This window comes from Corvus cornix, chromosome 7 (assembly GCF_000738735.6).
Source record: "Corvus cornix cornix isolate S_Up_H32 chromosome 7, ASM73873v5, whole genome shotgun sequence".
In the NCBI taxonomy this organism is placed as follows: Eukaryota; Metazoa; Chordata; class Aves; order Passeriformes; family Corvidae; genus Corvus; species Corvus cornix.
This window is the reverse complement of record NC_046337.1, coordinates 18,212,654-18,231,398: the sequence shown is the minus strand read 5'-3', so window position 1 is coordinate 18,231,398 and position 18,745 is coordinate 18,212,654. Positions and strand designations below refer to the sequence as shown.

General features: G+C 37.5%; 1 protein-coding gene across 11 annotated transcripts in view; it reads left to right on the top strand.

Moving 5' to 3' along the window:
* COBLL1 (cordon-bleu WH2 repeat protein like 1) overlaps positions 1-18,745 on the top strand; it is an 81,383-nt gene that overhangs the window by 36,272 nt on the left and 26,366 nt on the right. For 9 of the 11 annotated variants that reach the window (XM_039554987.1, XM_039554988.1, XM_010406870.4 and 6 more), the window contains exons 2-7: positions 6,937-7,116; positions 14,149-14,350; positions 15,274-15,502; positions 17,133-17,171; positions 18,050-18,144; positions 18,271-18,510. In XM_039554987.1, the coding sequence (XP_039410921.1) occupies positions 6,937-7,116; positions 14,149-14,350; positions 15,274-15,502; positions 17,133-17,171; positions 18,050-18,144; positions 18,271-18,510 (985 nt within the window). Of the gene's footprint in view, positions 1-5,269; positions 5,749-6,936; positions 7,117-14,148; positions 14,351-15,273; positions 15,503-17,132; positions 17,172-18,049; positions 18,145-18,270; positions 18,511-18,745 lie in introns of those variants that run through there. The other 2 variants (XM_010406867.4, XM_019290409.3) reach the window with 2 other exon arrangements.

Below are 18,745 nucleotides of genomic sequence, written 5' to 3'. Positions count from 1 at the left end.
TTGTTGGATGGTACAAGACAACTAAGCAGCTTTCTGTTCTAGGGAGTTGGGTCTTTCATATGTTTTAAGTGAGCTTGAAAAGATCATTGTAATATTAGTTATGATTTGGCTTTGGAGGGCGATGAATTAATATTTTTTTCTAGAAAAGTTTTAAATTTGTACTTTAATGACTTACATTATAGGTTTATACCTGAGTTACTGCCCCTTTAATGCTAAGAGGAGCACAATTAAAAACATGCCCATAATACAGATTTGTGTTTATGTTGTCTCAGAATTGCCTCTTTTTCCTTGTAATGAGAGAAAACATTTAATGAATTATGGCTCAAATACAGTCGCTTCTGTTTTCAAGACTGTCACTGCCATGGGGACAAATAATCAGAGGGGGCAAGTGTCTGTTCCAAATGGTCTGGAGGGAACTGAAGGATTCATTTGCTGCTTTCTTGCTTTTAGTGTGAACCAGACATCCAGAGATTCCATTAAGCTTTCACCTTACTGTCATGGTTACCGTCCCAGTTCTGTGATTTATTTCTCTCTAGGATAAGACTTTAAAAAAAAAAATCTTCACAGCAATGAGGCTAGCTGGGGGGTGGGGGGATGGGGCGGGGAGGAGGGGGGGGTAAATCCACACATCCATTGACCAGGGAAGCTTTTGCTCTCACAAGATCTTTGAAAACATGTCCTGGTTCCAGGGATGCCTCATTTTCTTGATCCACTTTATTTATGGAAAGAGAGTGGAAATGCACTTTACTTTTTTTTTGCTTTCTTTATAGCAGTCATCTGAATAAAGGCACGAGTAAGAGAACATCTGCAGGTGATTTGTTGTTTGCTGGAACCTCCCTGAGTAAATCCATAGAGATAATCTTCAAAGATCACTTAATTAGTAATATTATCACCAATAGTGGTACTACTGCCATGTCAGTTGATATATCACTTGCACAATGAATTATTGTGCTGGCAGAGATATATACCCAGTGCCTTATTTGATGCCATATTGTTTTTCTCTATTATTTGTAAAATACCAGTATTATTTACAATACTTGTATCCTTTCAGTATTGGGAATCTGTATAGAGAAGTGCCCTGTAAAATAACCCATTATCACAAAAGATTTACAAACTGTTCATGCTTGTTCCTCTATCTGGAAATTGAAGTTAAAATGTATTTTTGAACTTGTTTTTTTTCTTGGTACCTCTTGAGCCACCTGCTAGACTGTGCATATCTGTACAATATGACCTCACATTCTTCCCCAGATAACTAAATGGATGAGTTTAAAATCTGAAAGATCATATTTCTCTCTGGAGCAGATACAGCAAATATTTTTCCTTTCTATTGTCTTACAGGTATCATAAGCCTGGCTTGAGGGGATAACCTAAGAATGGACATTGTATGACTCTCATTGATCCATACCTTGATCTTAACATCTAACTGGTGCTTTTATAGTAAAAATAAAGAGAGAGATTGTATATCAAACAGTGATATTGATTGAGATGAAAGCCCAGTATCAAGGCTGATAGTCATGCTCTGGGGCTGGCACAGCAAATATTTGGGCTGCTTAATGTTAAGGAGAAATATTAGAATACTACTGTATATCTAAGTTCAAAGTAACCTTTTTGAAGCACTAAATTTGGCATCCCAAATTTTATATAGAAACCTGTGTGCCTGGTAATAATTTAGTGAAGATGAATAGAATTTATTTTTAAAGTATTTTTTCATCTATACTTATGCCTGAAATACATAGCAGTGATTTTTTGAGTGACCTGCCTTGGCAACTTCAGTCATTTGCTGGACTATGAGGAGCAGATCAGATAGTAATGCTGCAGTTGTCTCCAAGCTTTTTCCTAGCAAGCAGTGTTTGATCTTGAAGATTTGCAGTGGTGATGCTGTGAAACCATTATCCACAAAGAGAGAACAGAATAAACTCAGTCTAGAAGACAAATTTGTTCTGTTAGTGTTAAAAGATGAGTGTTGGGCTGGGAACGCCTATAGGTGAAAATAGGAGCCTAAATATTTTGTATACCTGTTGGCCGAAATTGATGTTAAAAAACCCAAATCCACATTTTTAATATAGGCCTGAACTCTTGTTCAACTGTTCCTTGGCTGTCTGCTTCTATGACATCGTGGTGAAACAGCATTATTGTAGTAGTCAGGAGAGCATTATAATAATTGCTTGGGATGAGAAGTCGAAGACAAGAAAAGATCTAGAAGAAGTTTTGTTGCAGTGGCCTTTTTCAAAACTCTCATGCTATGATCTTAGTAGAGTTAGATCCTTTTCTGACTTTGAGTGAAAATAAAACAGAGTGCTTCTTGTACTTGTGGCAAATATAATTTTGTAAAGTTTGATTAGAAAAAAAAAGTAATTGCTTTTTGAATAAATCAGTGTTCTTCATAGTGCCGTAAGTCAAATTAACCAACTGAAGTGTATGTGTTGTGCTTAGAAGGTTTTTAATGCACTATGTTTAGTGAACTATTTCAGTACCTGAGAGATGACCGAATTTCAAGTGAGATCCTTATGACCTATCCTGTCCTAGGTGAATGCCATAGGAAACCTGAGAAAAGGTTCTGATGTTGGAGGTTAGATTCAAAATAATTTCAGTGAGAGTGCTATCAAGCTGTCTTTGTATACTCTCATGTAATTGTGTTCCAAATGGGAAGTTAAGTGCTGTAAACAGTAATATTCCTTGATGCTGTAGCCTTTGATTGTACACTAATCCAGCAGATAGATTTCCTCTTTTTCTTTTTTTCCCTCCTTTTTTTTGGGAAAGAGGTCCTTATTGAAAGGAAGTGCTGGTGAAAACTGGAATATCCAGGTCCAGTTCAAGTATTTTTCATTATTTTATGGTGCCTTTCTCTAGTTACTGATAGTTAAAAATATACTGCTTGTAACTTTTTAACAGGATTTTTTTGAGAAATCGAATAAATAGATGCATTATTTATTTACTGTGTCAGACTTTTATTTTAAAAAGGCTTCTAAGCATCCAGATCACTGACATTGTTATTTTTTTTCTTTGCAAGCAGGAAAGCTGTTGAGATACATCTGTGACATTTTATTCTGTTGAAGTGGGATCTGAAGCACATAAAATGTTGACCTTATGGTCTTGGATTTGATTTAAAGATGCACTGTTTCTCTTAAAAAATTGTATTCTTCTATTTATATTCGGCTGAAAGAATTCTTTAATGCAGGAATTGTATTGTCATATAGACCAGCAGGAGTTGCAGGTGGGACTTCAGAAATTTAAAAATCTAAGAGATAGGAATCAGTTGTCTGGGGAACAGTATAATCTCTACTAGATGGGAACCAGCTGAGTGCCTTAGCATAAGCAGTGGGCTCCAGATGCTTTGGTAACAAGGGAAATAGAAACTTTGCCCAGGCTGCACCACCTTGTGTTTGTGGGTCCCTGTGAGAGCATTGTGGGTGTCCCTCTGCTGCCTTGTCCAGGGCTAGGAAGAATCAGAGAATAAGCATTTATTTATTTTTTTGCTTTGGCTCCAGCAGTTGTTTAAACAGCAAATTTATGTAGAAGATAATATGTTGCTGGAATTGTTTATCTTATGATAATCATTGTGGAGCACATCTCTTCTAGAGAGGTGGGATTAGACAGTTTCAATGTCTGGTGTATAGGGAAGGTTAGCCAGTTGATGGGACTGGGACCCATGGGGACAAGGAATGAGTGAGGACCCACATCGTGTAGGATACTGTAGCACAATTTCCAGAGGAGTTCTTACTGTTACTGAGCTGTGGCCTCATTTGGTTAAAATTTCTCTTTTAATTCCCTCTGTATTAACTAATTCATAGCTAAATATGCTGCACTTTGATTCTTCCTGCAGCTTTCCTGTAATTCTATAGTGGCCATGAAAATGAAGAGCATGTTTTTGGTTGTTCTAACTCCTTCTAATGTTTATTTTGAAAATTAGAACAGGTTGGCTTAGGTTCTAGCACATCTGGAAGCTATCTGAACATGAAAGGTGCTGGGAGTAAGACCACTTACTGAGCACCTTTTTTCTGGCCTCTGAAGTATTGTTTTTATATGATGGGGAATTACTCTCTTTGTTATGATTGTATTTTGTCTTACTAAATATAAGGTTTTGTTTTCAGGAGAAGAAACTAGGTTAACATCTCTCTGCCTTTTTTGCAAAATCATTACAAATCAACAGCTCTGCTGGTTTGCTGAGTACCTGGTATATGTTAAGAGACAAGAGAGAACCAGGCTTCTGTTGGTTCTTTATGATGGAGAAGTATTTGAAATGATGGTATAGACTTGGAGTTACTTTTGGTGTTAGGATAAAAAGTTGTGTGGAGGACGCCTTGGTGAGAAAATCACTTTCATTGGCTTCTTGAATTGCCCAGTAGGAGAGGAGGGTTGGTAGGGAAAAACTACCCCTGCAAGTGTATTTCCATCTTCACCTGTTTATGTAATCATGGTCACCTGGATTGTTCTTGCTGCTCAGTACCAGCTCTGGGGCTGGGAGTGCAGCCCAGCCTGCCAGTCAGGCAACTACTCCTCTGGTAAGGTAGACACAAACTCAATTAATGAAAAAGCAGTGAGACCAAATGCAAATACGTTGGGCTAAGAAAGAGAGATGAGAGAATTGGTGAGAGCTGAAGAAAAAACAGACATGGCATCTGGAAACAGAAAATGAAAGCATTGGAATCCCTGTTGTTTAATAAGAGGTTGCCAAAACTTGGCATGACTTCTGAGAAAGTAAACTTGGGATTTTTCCTCCTTTGTGTGGGGTGGGACGTGTAAGCATAACTAACCATAAAGCACAATCAGATTTTCTAGAGATGGGTGGGGTATGTGGCTCTGCACTGGGGGCTGCGAGGCTTCAGCGACCTTGTTAGACTGCCTGACCCCATGTGTGTGTTCTTTACAAATACATGGAATTTCAACTGTTGCATATGTGTTTTGGTGAGAGTATTTGGTCAGTTTTAGCTCTATACAGTTTAAGTTAGGCACTGTATGAATAAACCACATTTATTGCTGTGTGTCATTAAGCACTCTGGTGGTAGTGTTCCAGTGATAAAATTGCATTTGTCTACTTAATGGAAGATAGAGTCCACTATCATTTGAAAATAAATCTTTCTGTGACCCTTCTTCAAAGATTGCATTCTGAGATAAATAGCTTTTAAGTCATTTGAAGTTAAAGGTGTAAGAAAGAGTAAAGAAGGGGGGGACAAGCAGTACTGGTTCACTTTGGGTTTTTTGGTATTAATGTCACAGGGTGAGTTTTTATGTTTTTGAGATTTTATTTATTTCTAATAGTTGTACTGATGCTCTGTACTAGCTAATAATTTGACAGTTATATGAAAGCTAAATATCTTGAAAAAAAAAAAAACCCCAGAGAAGCCAGGGAGGAGTACAAAGAAGTTTGATTCATACATTTTGCAATGTTCGTGAAACAACCCAGGCAAGCTGCTCTAGAGACCAAAGTCAGATTTTCAGCTTATGTCGCACATCTTGAATTGCATGCAGAGCACACCAAACTAATTTAAAACATTGAGAGAGGAGGTATAAATCTTGAATGTGGATCCTCGTTCAGTGTTTTTGGACGCCTGTGAGTACTCTGGATTAGCTCTGAGGGTCTGTGAATAGTTAATTATTCAGCACAGAGTTCTGAAGTTCAAAACTCTAAGCACTTTCAGCAACAGATCGGTCATGTGAAGCCTCGTTACAGTTGTTTTTTGCAATGCTGCTCTGGACCTTGTTTGTTCTTCATTGTGAGCGACTTTAAACTTCGTTTTCCCAGGAAAGGTTTGTGTTTCTGTTTGTATGCTAGCATTTTTGTTTTAATTCTGTAGGACAGTTATAGGAGTTAATTTCTTTCCCTAGGTTTAAAGTAAACAAACTTTGGTACAGCTCCATCTAAATGACGAGCATATTTTTGGAACCTTTCTGTATTATGTTTGAAATGTCTTTTAACTTTCTGTGAATGTGGCTCCATTCAAGAATGTTTGTAAGAAATTCAAAAGCTCTCATGAGGTAATGCGTCTTGATTCTGTTTTGGTTTTGTTTCTGGTGATAAAAGTCTTAATAATAGTATCTTTTCCTTCTGAATGTCCTTCCTTCTATAATATAATTGTGGAGACTTATTTAAATAAAGGGAGATGTTGGACTAGATGTTGTGGGACATGAGAATCCTGCATTCAGAATTTACTGTAACATGCATATATTAAGAGATGCAGAGAGTTTTAGACTGTTTTAGAATTTTTTTAAAGTGAAGTAAGTACATCTTATTTAGTGGTCAGTCCTTGTATTCAAGAGTAAACTGTCTGTTCACTGACATGGGAAAGGGTATCGACAAAATTAAAATAGGAAATCAACATAGGTGAGGGGAATATATGAAAGCATATTGTGACTGAAATGTCAAGAAATATTACAACAAAATAGAATTGGTTACACTGTTTTTTTATTACTATATAGAAGTTAAATAATCTAGAGCTGGTAGGATTTCTTTGAATAATTTTAATGACTGAAAGAAGAATTTAGGGAGGAAAAGTTTCACTATTTGCTCCAGTATCTATCCTATATTAAGCACACTGGTAGTGCAATTTGGCTTCATACTGTATAGTACAGTATTTCTGTTTATACTAATCCAGTAAATCTCTTAGGAGAATGCACAAATAGGGTCTTTGCATAACCCAAGGGAGAAAAAAACCAAAACAACTAACTAATTTACTTTTTTATGGTATATTAAAGAACTCTTTTTGGCTTGATGTTTATTGGGTGCTTTTTTTTTTTGTGATGGATACCTTAGCCTGTTTTGTCTCCTGTCACCACTGTTTGTATGTTTAAAATATTCTCTCATCCCTTTGTTGCACATACTGCTTTAGAAAAGAATAAAGTGTTGTTCGTTTCTGTTTGGAGACTTGTTAGTTTGCCAGTATGGAATCGTATGTATAAATGCATACTTGATTTTAAATTTTTGTCTATTTATTTCAGAAGAAAATCTAAAGCACCACCTCCTCCATCTGAAACAAAATCCATTGCTGTTTCTCCGTTTGATAACACAGAGCCACCCAACCTCATCATGGAACAGAAAGAGAATGTAATTGATAAAGATATTGAATTATCAGTGGTCCTGCCAGGAGATGTGATCAAGTACACTACAGTTAACGGGAGGTACGTTACACAGAATGATAGTCTTGTTTAATTGTCTTTTTTTTTGCTTAAGTTTACTTCAGCCTTCATCCAGGTTATAATCATTTGGTAAAATACATGACTTGTGTAAGCCTGAACATTAAGTGTGTCCAAAGAAGAGCAGTGAAGTGAAGTGTCAAGATCACAAGTCTTAGGAGGGTTAGGGTTACCTGGGGGAGCTGGGGCTGTTTAACCTGGAGAGGAGGCTCAGGAGGGACCTTATTGCTCTCTGCAGGTACCTGAAAGGAGGTTGTAGCCAGGTGGGGTTTGTCTCTTCTACCAAGTAACAAGTGATAGAATAAGAAGAAATTGCCTAATGGGCCTCCCCAGTAGTGAGTTTTAGGTTGGATATTAGGAAAAATTTCTTCGTGGAAGGGGTTTGAGAAGCACTGGGACAGGCAGCCCAGAGAACTAGTTTAGTTGCCATCCCTGGAAGTATTTCAAAGATATGTAGGTGTGGTATTTAAGGACATGGTTTAGTGGTGGACTTGGCAGTGCTGGGTTAATGGCTGGACTTGATGATCTTAAAGGTCTTTTTCAATCTAAATGATTCTGTGATTCTACTATGATTTTTGGGTAGATATGGAAACACTTACTTTATAAATGTACCTACCATTTTGGAAGCCTGTTTTTTTGAGCTTCCGAAATTCTGTATGGTACCTGATGGTATGTGTAGCCACATCTGTTGTTTTTTCTAGTCACTAAAAATCTTTATAAAATATTGGATTGTATGATTCAGTGAGTTTTCCCACATGCATTTTGCTTTTTAAAGAGAAGTTTGTTCATCCTATTTGGGTACAAAGTTACGTGTTCAGCACTTGCTCAGCGCTGCTACCTGTAAACTACTAGCAGTCCTCAAAAAGCATGTCATCACTTCAGACAAAATCTGTAATGCTTCAAAAAAAATTTATAGCTATAAATATATATCCAAACCCTTTGGATTTCTTATAACAATTATGTTTTGCTTAAGCTGGTTTTACTTTGGAATGCATATTTCAGAGTGTTAATTGGTAGGATAGATTGTGCATGTAACTGTCAAGTCACCTTTGGTTCAGAAAGACCTAAACATTTACTGTTGAGCTGAAATCATAAATCCTGGGACTTAAAATGTAAGTCTAGTAAGAAGAATCCTGTGCAAGGCTGTGTATGGATCACAGCAATTTGGATGCCAGTTCATTGCTATCCTAAGCTGAAATAAACAAACCTCTTTGTATATTGTCCTTGTGTTAGTGTATGGCCCATGTCTTTCCTGCTGAAACCAAGCAGGCTGACTTATTTATTCATTCAAACCAGGTACTGTAAATGTGTGCTTTTACCTACTTCTTAATGAGAAGTGAAGTCTGGCATGAGTCTGCACGCTGTCATTTGCTGGAGTTCATGAGGTTGCTGCTTAGACATCAAATATCAGCTTGTTCACCAGAACTACAGTGGGTCTTTTTATGCCTCTCCCTGACTTTGTGATTTTTAGGATAACTTAAATGTGAGGTTTTATTTCTCAGAAGAAATTTTCTGAAATAATGTGAGTACTTGATGCTTTATGGTGTTTCTTTCCAGCATGTTTACAGTAAGGAATACTGCAATCTGTAAATGTGGTGCCTTCCTGATTTTAAACCTTCTTAGACATGAGGCTCCATGTGTACACTGTCAGGAACTTCTTGTTCTTCTTTTTGTTCCCTTTGTCCACGCTTACAAGTACCATGGGCCCTCTCTCATTCTTTGCTCAGAACAAAGTGCCAGAAAGGAATGTTGCATCTATCTTCACTTGGTCAGATTACATTGTGTATAATTATTCAGTGTTTGAGACAAGCTTTACAGGCTTATCAAGAATTGCACTTGTTTCCCAATCAGTTTTATTATCCCACAGTTACGGGATTTTTCAATTAAGATGCTGTATATGATTGATTTCATACATGGCTGTCTTGCAAATAAGAATCAGTTTTAGCACTGCTAGGCTCATCTCAGAATGAGGGGAAATGCGCAGGACCTGCAGTCCACTGTGAAACATTTTTCAAGCTATCATTTGTTCCAGCTTTGCTCTGTCTTTAAGTCATGTATTGTGAACAAATAGGCAAGTTCCCTCTAGAAATGACATAAACAGACAAATTGTTACTTTGCCTCTTTCTTCATTCATAATTGGAGGTGAGCAGCTCTGAAGGTCCTGAGGAGAGAACACCTTTTAAATCTCATACTAGAAAAAGCAAAATGGTGAGTTTTAACAGCCATGTGCTCAAATTCCATGCTTCACTAGAAGAAACCTTTTGTTTCAGATTAAGCTGAGTTAATTTGCTCCCTACTTTGGCATAGTGGATAGCAAGAGAGAGCTATGTAGCACAAAGCAAGGTGTTAGTGAGATAAATATCCTGATTATGTAGAAGTAGGTAGAAGAGGATTAGAATGAAATTCAAAAGAAGAATTAGAGAAGAAGATTCCCAGAGAAGAATTATTCATTCTTGGGTTGATCTAAAGTAACTAAAGCGAAAGACTGAGAAAAGGAAGAACTGAAATAAGTCATTCCTCATTCTGAAATTTCAGGAATGGGTGGATTCTCTTCGTACTTTGCAGTAGTTGGTGATAGAGATTCAGTTCATCTCTTCAGGGTCTGACAGTGATGTGTGCATTCTGATAACAGGGTTTGTGAAGGGCGATCTCAGGCAAGCAGTTGTTTTAAAGCAACAACCACTCCCCCACCTCAAATGTGGTAAGAGCAATGAGTGGTAGGAAGTGAAGGTACAGTGTTCTGAAGAAGGAATAGAAAGATGAGTGGAGCTTTTTGTTGGTTTTGTTTTGTTCTGCTTTTGTTTAATTGGAACATTTTTCAGAGTGATTTAATAGCATAGAGCTGAAGAATTTTTTTGCAGCCAAAGGAGGGAAAAAACCCAAACCCAACTTGAAGAATTTTTTTTTTTTTAGCAGCCTAATCAGTTTGATAGCTTTTTTTGTTTACCCACAGGGAATAAATGCAGAGCTTGAGAAAGTTTTCTTGAAATTGTATAGTTTCAGTTGTATGCATCAGTAAATTAACTTAGCAATTTCAGGAGCCAATATGATAATGACATATTTAATTTGGAAATGGTCTATTAAAAAAATAGTTGTGCAGGGTAGTATGTTTGGGGCTTCAGTTTCAGATCTCTTTTAGAGAGACCTTAGCTTTGCTGAATTTGTTTTGTATTATAAGAGTCCTTTGTGAGGTTTCATTTGCTCCATTCTTGAGTATTTCCATTTATTAAAATATTAATAAACCGTTGGTTTACTCTCTGTAGCTAGCTGGTGAATAACAAGCTTTGTTGTGTTGCCCTACTTTTCAAAACCTATTGTATTTAAATTTGTTAGTAACAGATTTTGTGAGTTTTGGTGGGTTTTGTTGTTCTCTATGAAAACAAGTGTCTTTTTTGCTTTAGAGAATTGAATTAGCAAATATTTTTGCAAGGAGGGCCATGAAACCATTATAATTAAGTAAATGGAGATCTATAGAAAGCCTGTGTGTAGGTTTCTTTTCTCTCTTTAATATTCCACCCCTACTTAGGGATACTTTTGGTGATTATTGAGACAGTTTTGTTTGTTTGGTGGTGCTTACTGCAAATCTCATGATGGGAAGACGTAGTTCCTAAAGTTTGATTGTATCAGAAATCTAGAATATCAACTTTTTTTAAGTAGAAAATTTCTAGCCCTTGTTTTTGGAGAGGAGTTTGGCAGTTTGATGCATTTTTTTTTTTCCCTTTGAACAGTTGAGCACTTGAAGTGACACCTTACACTGTTAATTACAATAATAACAGGCTTTGATACATTCCAGTGAATGTGTAGTTCTAGTGAAGGTTCATCCTTTAACTATCAGCTATGTGATGTAATGAGAGGCTGCTTTTAGCTACATTTTATTGTTATTTAGTCAGGTAGGAACAACCAGAGAAAAATAGATGAGAGATGAAGGGTGCAGGAATATGTAAATATATTTACACTCAGAGATTTCCAGAAAACCTAGAGTAATTTAGTGAAGTTAAGTTGCAAATAAGTATTTTACTGAAGTAGATAGATAAAGAAGGACTAGCAGATGATGTCATCTGAGGTAGCTGATGGCCACTTCTTGGTGGTTTGCTAAATATTAATTATGGAAGCTGTTAAATGTACTGTGATACATATATTCTTCCACCTTTAATCCTTGCAGACTTTAGGAAAAAAGAGTTTTACTGTCGAGGGATTCCTTGTGGAACAGGGGCGTATGATACCCCTGGGAAGATTGGACAATCCAGGGTTGCTGAGGAAAAGCCCCTGAACTGGCCCCTGGCTGCAGGCAAGCCTGGAAAGCACCTGGCTGCAGGCAGCCCTGAAAGTCCTTGGCAAAGTTATACACTGGTCGTCCCCCCGCGGATTAGAGGCCGTCTAGAGGCACTGGGCGTGAATCTTTGCAAAAGGAGATAAAAGCTTGCATAGTTGAACAATAAAGGGAGAATGATGCTCAAATCGTATCAGTGTTCGTGTTGTTACTCTGGCCAGCTCTCTGGACTTGGTCCCTATCATTTTACTAGTTTTGGAGTCTATGATTACAAGAAGAGCTTGTTTGGTTGGTTTTTTAATCTCGGTAGGAATATCTCTCTGAAGCAGTTGTTGGAAGATGTCTTGCCTGCAGTGGAGTGGGGGGACTTAAAGTCCATCTTCCTCCAGTCAAACACATTGTTTCTGGAAGTACCAGTGGAAAGCAAATTTGTACTGAATCACTGTTCTCATGTACTAATTTGCATGTACCTGTTGTTTGTGAGCAGCTGGTACTGACTTATCATTCTGTCACTTGCTGTGTGACTGGTTAATGCGAGGGCTTGCCCCTGTCACTGTGGTGCATTTCCATGGAATGGCTTTCTGGGATCCTTGCTTGTGAATTCTTGCTCTGGTCATGTTTAATAATCTTACTTCTCTCCAGTAACTGAAGGGCAGCTTTTAAAGCCAGTGTATAAAAATTCACCAGAAAAAAAAGGTAACAAGTAACTTATTGGATACACTAAGTAGCCAGAAAGACCACTACAGAAGTTGTGTCTGCAGCCTCCTCTGGCTCCCTCCTCCTCGGCCCTGCCCTGCTCTGCCCCCAGTGAGATGGGGGAATGATGATATTTGCATTTGCAGCCCTTTTCTTCTTACGGTGGGATGGATGTACTTGTTTCATTAGGGATTAGAAGTACAAGAAATGGAGTATTTCCTCCTTCTGTCTTGTAACTGAAGCAGGTTGTGCTATATACAGGAGATTAATTGAAATAAACTTTCTGATTTAGCAATGTGAAAGGGGAGGTGTAGTTGTTATTCTGCATTTTGCATGGAATTCCTCAGACTGTCACAGATCATCTAGGTGAAAGTACGGGAGTATATTACATTCTCCTATGCCTCTTCAGACCATCTGAAACTGCTTTTCCACACATTGGAGTACCATTTCTGTATGGGTTTTTTTTGTTTTATTGTTCCTCCTGCCTTTGTCTCCTGAGGCAACTGTTCTCCTGCCACTTAAACAGGCAGAAGCTTTCCTCTGGAAAGGAAATATCTGTCAGCCTTCAAACAGTTTCCATCTTCTGGAAGTGCAGCATGTGCACTGGAGAGTTCAGCCCTGCTGCTAGAAATTAGAAGACAGTTTGCTTATGGAACATTTGTTCTTTAAGAGGAAGGGAAATGGGAATGATATTCTAGGGTAAATTAAAGAGGGGAATAATTCAGTGTTTACAATAACTTTTAACATTGAGTCATTCTTAATTATTTTTACAGAGCTGCATCATATGAAAGTCTGCTTTAACTTACTGCTTAATAAATATATTCATGATCTTTGTTATCTAGAATTCTGCTTAATCTGATGGTTCTTTGTAGACGCTATTTCCACATTTGGCTGTGCTATCAGAATACTTGCCTCTGTTATGAGATTACATCTAGAATTTCAGATTTCTGATAAAGCCATACCAGCCAAACCCTGTATTTCTCATAGACACTTCAGCATTTTTTTCAACATACCATTTGATTGCTTCACAAGAATACTATTTTCATAATGTCCTTGTGAGACAGAGCAGGTGATGGATTTCCTTGTTTATAGCTGTAACTGAAAGATGCAGAGGGTGTCACAATGAAATTGTCCTTACCCACCTCAAAAAAAATTATTGAGGAATAATCTGATAGTGCTATAACTTAATTCAGTTCTGTAACACGCAAAGTAAGGATGTTCTCCTTACTTTTGGTCTATTTAAACATCTATGACACTTCTGTTTCAAGTACAACTTTAATAGATGTATTTCAGTAGCAGATGGAAATAGCCTGTCTTAATACCCTGTTCTGTATGTTCTTCATTAAGCACTGAGGGAACAAGGACATACAGGTACTGACTACATCTGACAAGTTCTGTTGGCCATTCTTCATTGCAGGAAGGACACCTTGCATCACACAGAGCTTCTAAAGAAATGGCATTTGCCTACTATATTGTCATTTAGCTTTTTTCTTGCTGTTGGTATTAAGAACCTAGATAATTCTGGAATCCCTAATGCAAGACCTTCTTGAAATGTGACTTTCTCAAGCCTCATTTCTCCTGCATCTTCCAAGTGGCTCATGCACAGACTTTCTGAAAATAAAGTCCCTTGTAACTCAAAATGGATATAAAAATGCCAAGCTTTGCAAAAGAACTGTTTTTAATGAACAACAGAGTATTTATCACCACTGTTAAAGTTCCCACTAACTGTCAAATGAGGTGACTAATCCACATGTCCCTGTTGACCTCAGGAAAAGCTTCACACAAGCAAGCAGGTCCCACTCTGCTCAAGTACTTGGCATACTTTTGTGCAAACTGGTTTCATTTTCTTTTTAGTGGCTTTTTTTGGGAATTGGCCTTTTTTTTTGTAATTATGTTTTTTTTAAAGCTCAAAGATATTTAAAGTTGGTGTCTGGCAGTAATTGTTTAGTCCTGGAAGGGAAAAGATGACTTGGATTAAATGTTTAGCTGCTCGTCTTATTATAGCCTGCTTAATTGTCATCTGTTGTGACAGTTCCATTTGTCTTTTACAGGAAGCCCATGATGGACTTGCTGATCTTTCTCTGTGCACAGTATCATTTAAATCCATCAAGTTATACCATAGAGTTGGTATCTGCAGAAAATAGCCAGATTAAATTCAAACCCAACACACCAGTGGGAATGCTTGAAGTGGAAAAGGTGATTGTAAAGGCAAAACAAATAGATAAGAAGAAACCCGCACCAGTTATACCAGAGGTGAGAACTAAAATTAAGTGTATTGAGAAATTAGAATCACTGCTGTATTCAGCATATTGAGCTGGTAGCTCATCCTCTTGTTTCAGCTTTTCCTGTTGTCTTTCATCCTCTCACCTTGAAGCTCTGTGAAATGCTTTAGTCTGTTTTTGATAAGCTCCTCTTAGGTAAAATACATCTCAGTTTGTTGCAGCAAACATCTTTGCTGCTGAAAGAAGGAAATATTACAGTATTATTTGAAATCCCACACCTTATCGGCCTTTTGAAAAATTCTGCAGATGAAGTGTAGCTGAGTACAGCCTTGAACAAACTGAAAATCAACATCTTGTACCATCTGTCATGCTGTGATATATGTGCCCTTCTAATTGTATGTTGATTTTCCTTTAACATGCTGTTCTCTCTTGGCTTTTTTTGTATACCCTGAAAAGGGCGGGAGCTTTAAGAGGTACTAAACCAGTTTCTGGGTGTTGCCTAAATCTTTCCTTCCACCTTTGTCCTTCTGCTGCGTAGAAGAATACCGATTTTTAATTTATCTAAAGCACTTACAGAGGGCTGGGAGAGCTCTTCCGCTGCCCTTCTGCCTTCCTCCTACACACGTGTGCACAGGCACTTGCTTGTGGCTCATCACCTCACTTCTACAGCTGCCCAGTATAACCCAGTAGGGCATCTCCCTCCAGGCACGTACCCTGGTGCATAGGCAAATGGCACTGCTAAAGGAGAAAGCAGTCTGCTTCACGTGTCCTTTTCTTGCATGGAAGGGAAGAGCAAAATAGTTACGTTTCTGAATCTTATGTAATGTTTCTGAACCTGCATCACTGGTGAAGTTGGCCATAAGTGAAATTCCTGTGATTACTGTGAGGCTGCTGTAAAAATGGCAGTTCTTTCAGAATTTGTGCCATTATTTATTGGAATTTTCTTCTCTTTAGCAAACAGTAAGGGTAGTGATAAACTACAAGAAGACACAGAAGACAGTAGTAAGAGTTAGTCCACATTCACCCCTTCAAGAGCTCATACCAATTATCAGTAGCAAATGTGAGTTTGATCCTTCACACACTCTACTACTGAAGAGTTACCAGTCTCAAGAACCCCTTGATATGACAAAATCTCTTAATGACCTCGGACTAAGAGAACTGTATGCCATGGATGTCAGTCAAGGTAAGATAACTTCTGTAAATTGCTGCTATATAACATTTTTAATAATGCATACATGTTGGGTTTTTTACTTAGGAAATTATTTTCTAGAAATTTAGTATATATTTCATTAGTCTTTCACAAAACTGGAACTGACTCGTGTACCTGGACTTTTGTTTTCAGAAGTGCTGTATAAAAGTTTTATTTTCTAACCAAGTGTTTGCTACCAGCAGAGGTTGCTGAGTACAAATCCTCACTTAAATGCAAAGCCTTTTTTTCCTTTGCTCACACCCTCCCCAAAAAACCCAACAACACCCTATTTCCTTTAGCTCCTGCACATCATCATGATGACCTGAAAAGAACAGATATGTTAGAGAAAGTTAGTTTTGTATTTAAGGTATTAGAATATTCTGATGGTCTTGATGTATATTTCTGAAGGCTGCTTGCTAGTTTTATAGATTGTGAAGGAATAATGATTGTCTTTTTAATTGCGATCCAACAGGGATATAATGTATTAACTTTCTCATATTTGTACAGACATTCCTAGGCCGGATTTTAAATTCATCTGGGCCAGTGACAGGTTTACTATACCGTAATTAAAAATTTTATATGGTGTGATTTGTTCCATTTCAGACATTTCTTGCAGAAAATTTTACCTCAGTGTAGAAAGCAGTAATATTGATTGACTCACTCCTGGTTTTGACCACTGTTTTATTTGCTTGATTTTATTTCTGCTCTAAAACTTGTGGGGCTTTTTTTTTTTGTCTTTGCCCCTCTTTCTACCTAAATATGGTAACCTTACTGTTTGGTGGTTACAGTTTCAAGAGTTCTCTTAGTTTACTTGCTAAGGGTCAGAATGACAGATTTGGGCAGTATGTCCTTTTTCCATCGAGAAATCAAAAATGAAATACCTTTCTCTTCCACACTGGAAACAAACATATTTTAACTTGCCTAAACATGTTACTTTGACTACATGGGCCCCAAGTGCATTATTTGGTTTGTTGTCTGGTTATTTACTGCTTTCATCTACAGACTGGCAAAGCTGCTTTTTGCACAATATACTGTGTGTTTCACTTGAATCAACAGCCAAAAATCCTTAGGAGGGCATACAAAGGCATATGTCCTTTCTACGCAGCAGTGCCCTGCTAGGAAATTTAGATATTCTTCAGTTCTCTTAATAAGAAGTAGTTCAGCATTTCAATTTGGCAGGCAGGTTCAAAGCTCTGAATTTTCCATTATCTTTATGAAAGTAAATGGTGAGAAGTATCTTTTACTTAATAGAATTTAAATTCAAATTTTATTTTATTAACATTATATCTTAATTATACATTCCTTTTCATTTTCCAAGTTTGGACTGCCTGACCATCCAAACCAGAGCAAACTATTCTACATACTGATTTTTCTCTTTGCTTCAGAAAGTGGAGCCTCCCTCCTTATGTACACAGTTGCAGCCTCTGTTGCATGTCTTCAGGCTCAAGTTCTTGAATGACTTAAGTATTAGGCAGTAAAGATACACATCCTTTTACTTCTGCAAAGTACCCAGTTAATTTTTCCCTAATGTTGAAGATCCAGCTTGGCTTTCTGTGTTTGTAAGTTGTTACTGTGTCTTTGATTCAGATTCATACTTTCTGTCTTTCTTTTTGTCTTTCTGTAGCTGCATCACCAGTTGATTTAAATTTACCATCTTTTCAAGGTACGATTTACTGAAATAGGCGGTGAAACTGTAGCACTTAAGGGACATTAGCACCTGCTCCTGCTATAACATCTGCTTAACTGTGACATGAGTAATATCTCTGTCCTATCTTAAATGCATATTGCAAATAATAGTGCAGAATTGAATATACCCAGTTACATAGAAAGTATTTTTGAATAGTTTTACCCTAGATCAATTTTTGAAATTTAGGGTCATGTTTATATTGATACTTGTACCAGACCTGCTGATTTGTTGCTCATTACATCTGCATTCAACGGGATTTCTTCAAAAAAGTTCATTCTAATAAAATTTTTAAAAAGTCAGTCATTACACTTAACAATTCCTCAGCATGAATACAGCAACTTAAGGAGGATAAATTCTGCAAGATAACAAGAATGGATCTGAATGTATTTACTATGACTGCCATGCAATTATGTGTGCACTGATTGAGTGTTTGGGTGATCTTTCTCTGTAGTTTACACCATGTGCAGGCTGGAGCCTGGCTTGTCCCACTTCACACTTTACCATAAATTGAAGCTGGTAGGAATGGAGAGCTGAAAAGTGTAGTGCTCTTTTTGCCTTTTACTATGTTTGTGATATGAACCATAACATATGACAAGTGGGGTGGGCTGGACAAAGTGCTGGGGCTATTAAGAGCAGCTGAATCTCATTTGTCCTGAGTTCTGAGAAGGAGAGGAAGAACATGGATGGTAGGCAAACTGCTCACTTTGCAACATGTAGAAAAAATTTAATTTAGGTGATTTATGATGTGTTTTGTGTACCATTGCAGGAGGTTTATGACACAGTGAAATAGTAAGAATGCAAGAGAAATAATCTCTGCATGAAATAACATCTAGGACTATTGTTTTCTATTTTAGGCTCCTACCAATCTGAAAACATGGATGTTCTGAAGGAGAAAGAAAATAAAGGATTCTTCAGCTTTTTTCAACGAAACAAGAAGAAAAGAGAACAAGTAAGGTGTAGCTTTGTATAAGAGAAACTTCTAGAAAACATATTCCAGTTGGGCAGTCAGTACTGTTGATAGTTTTCCAGAAAATGTATGCAACTTGGATTTTTTTTTTATTTCCCACACCCCAAGGCTGCCAGTGCCCCAGCAACTCCACTGATGAGCAAGCCAAGGCCAGCATTCATCACAAGATCTAACACTGTCAGCAAGCAGTATGACTCAAACACTCTGCCCGCTGAAATGCCGAAGAAACGCAGAGCTCCTTTGCCACCCATGCCGAACTCTCAGAGTGCTCCCCAGGAACTCGCACGAGGCCAAGTCAGACCTGCATCTGATATGGTGAAATCCAACAGCTTTGATAGGAATGAACAGGTTAGTTACATTTGCTTCACTTCTCTTAATAAGTACAGACATAGTAACCCTGATAACCCTGTTGTTAATATATGATGAGGCTTGAATCAATAAATAAATTAATAAATAAAAGTGAAGTAACTGCTTCAAAAAATTTTAGCTAGAAAATAACTATGGAAATTGAATGATGCATTCCTTTTAAACTTTATAACTGAAGTACTTGCTGTATTTTGAAAAGGTAAAACCAACTTCTTAT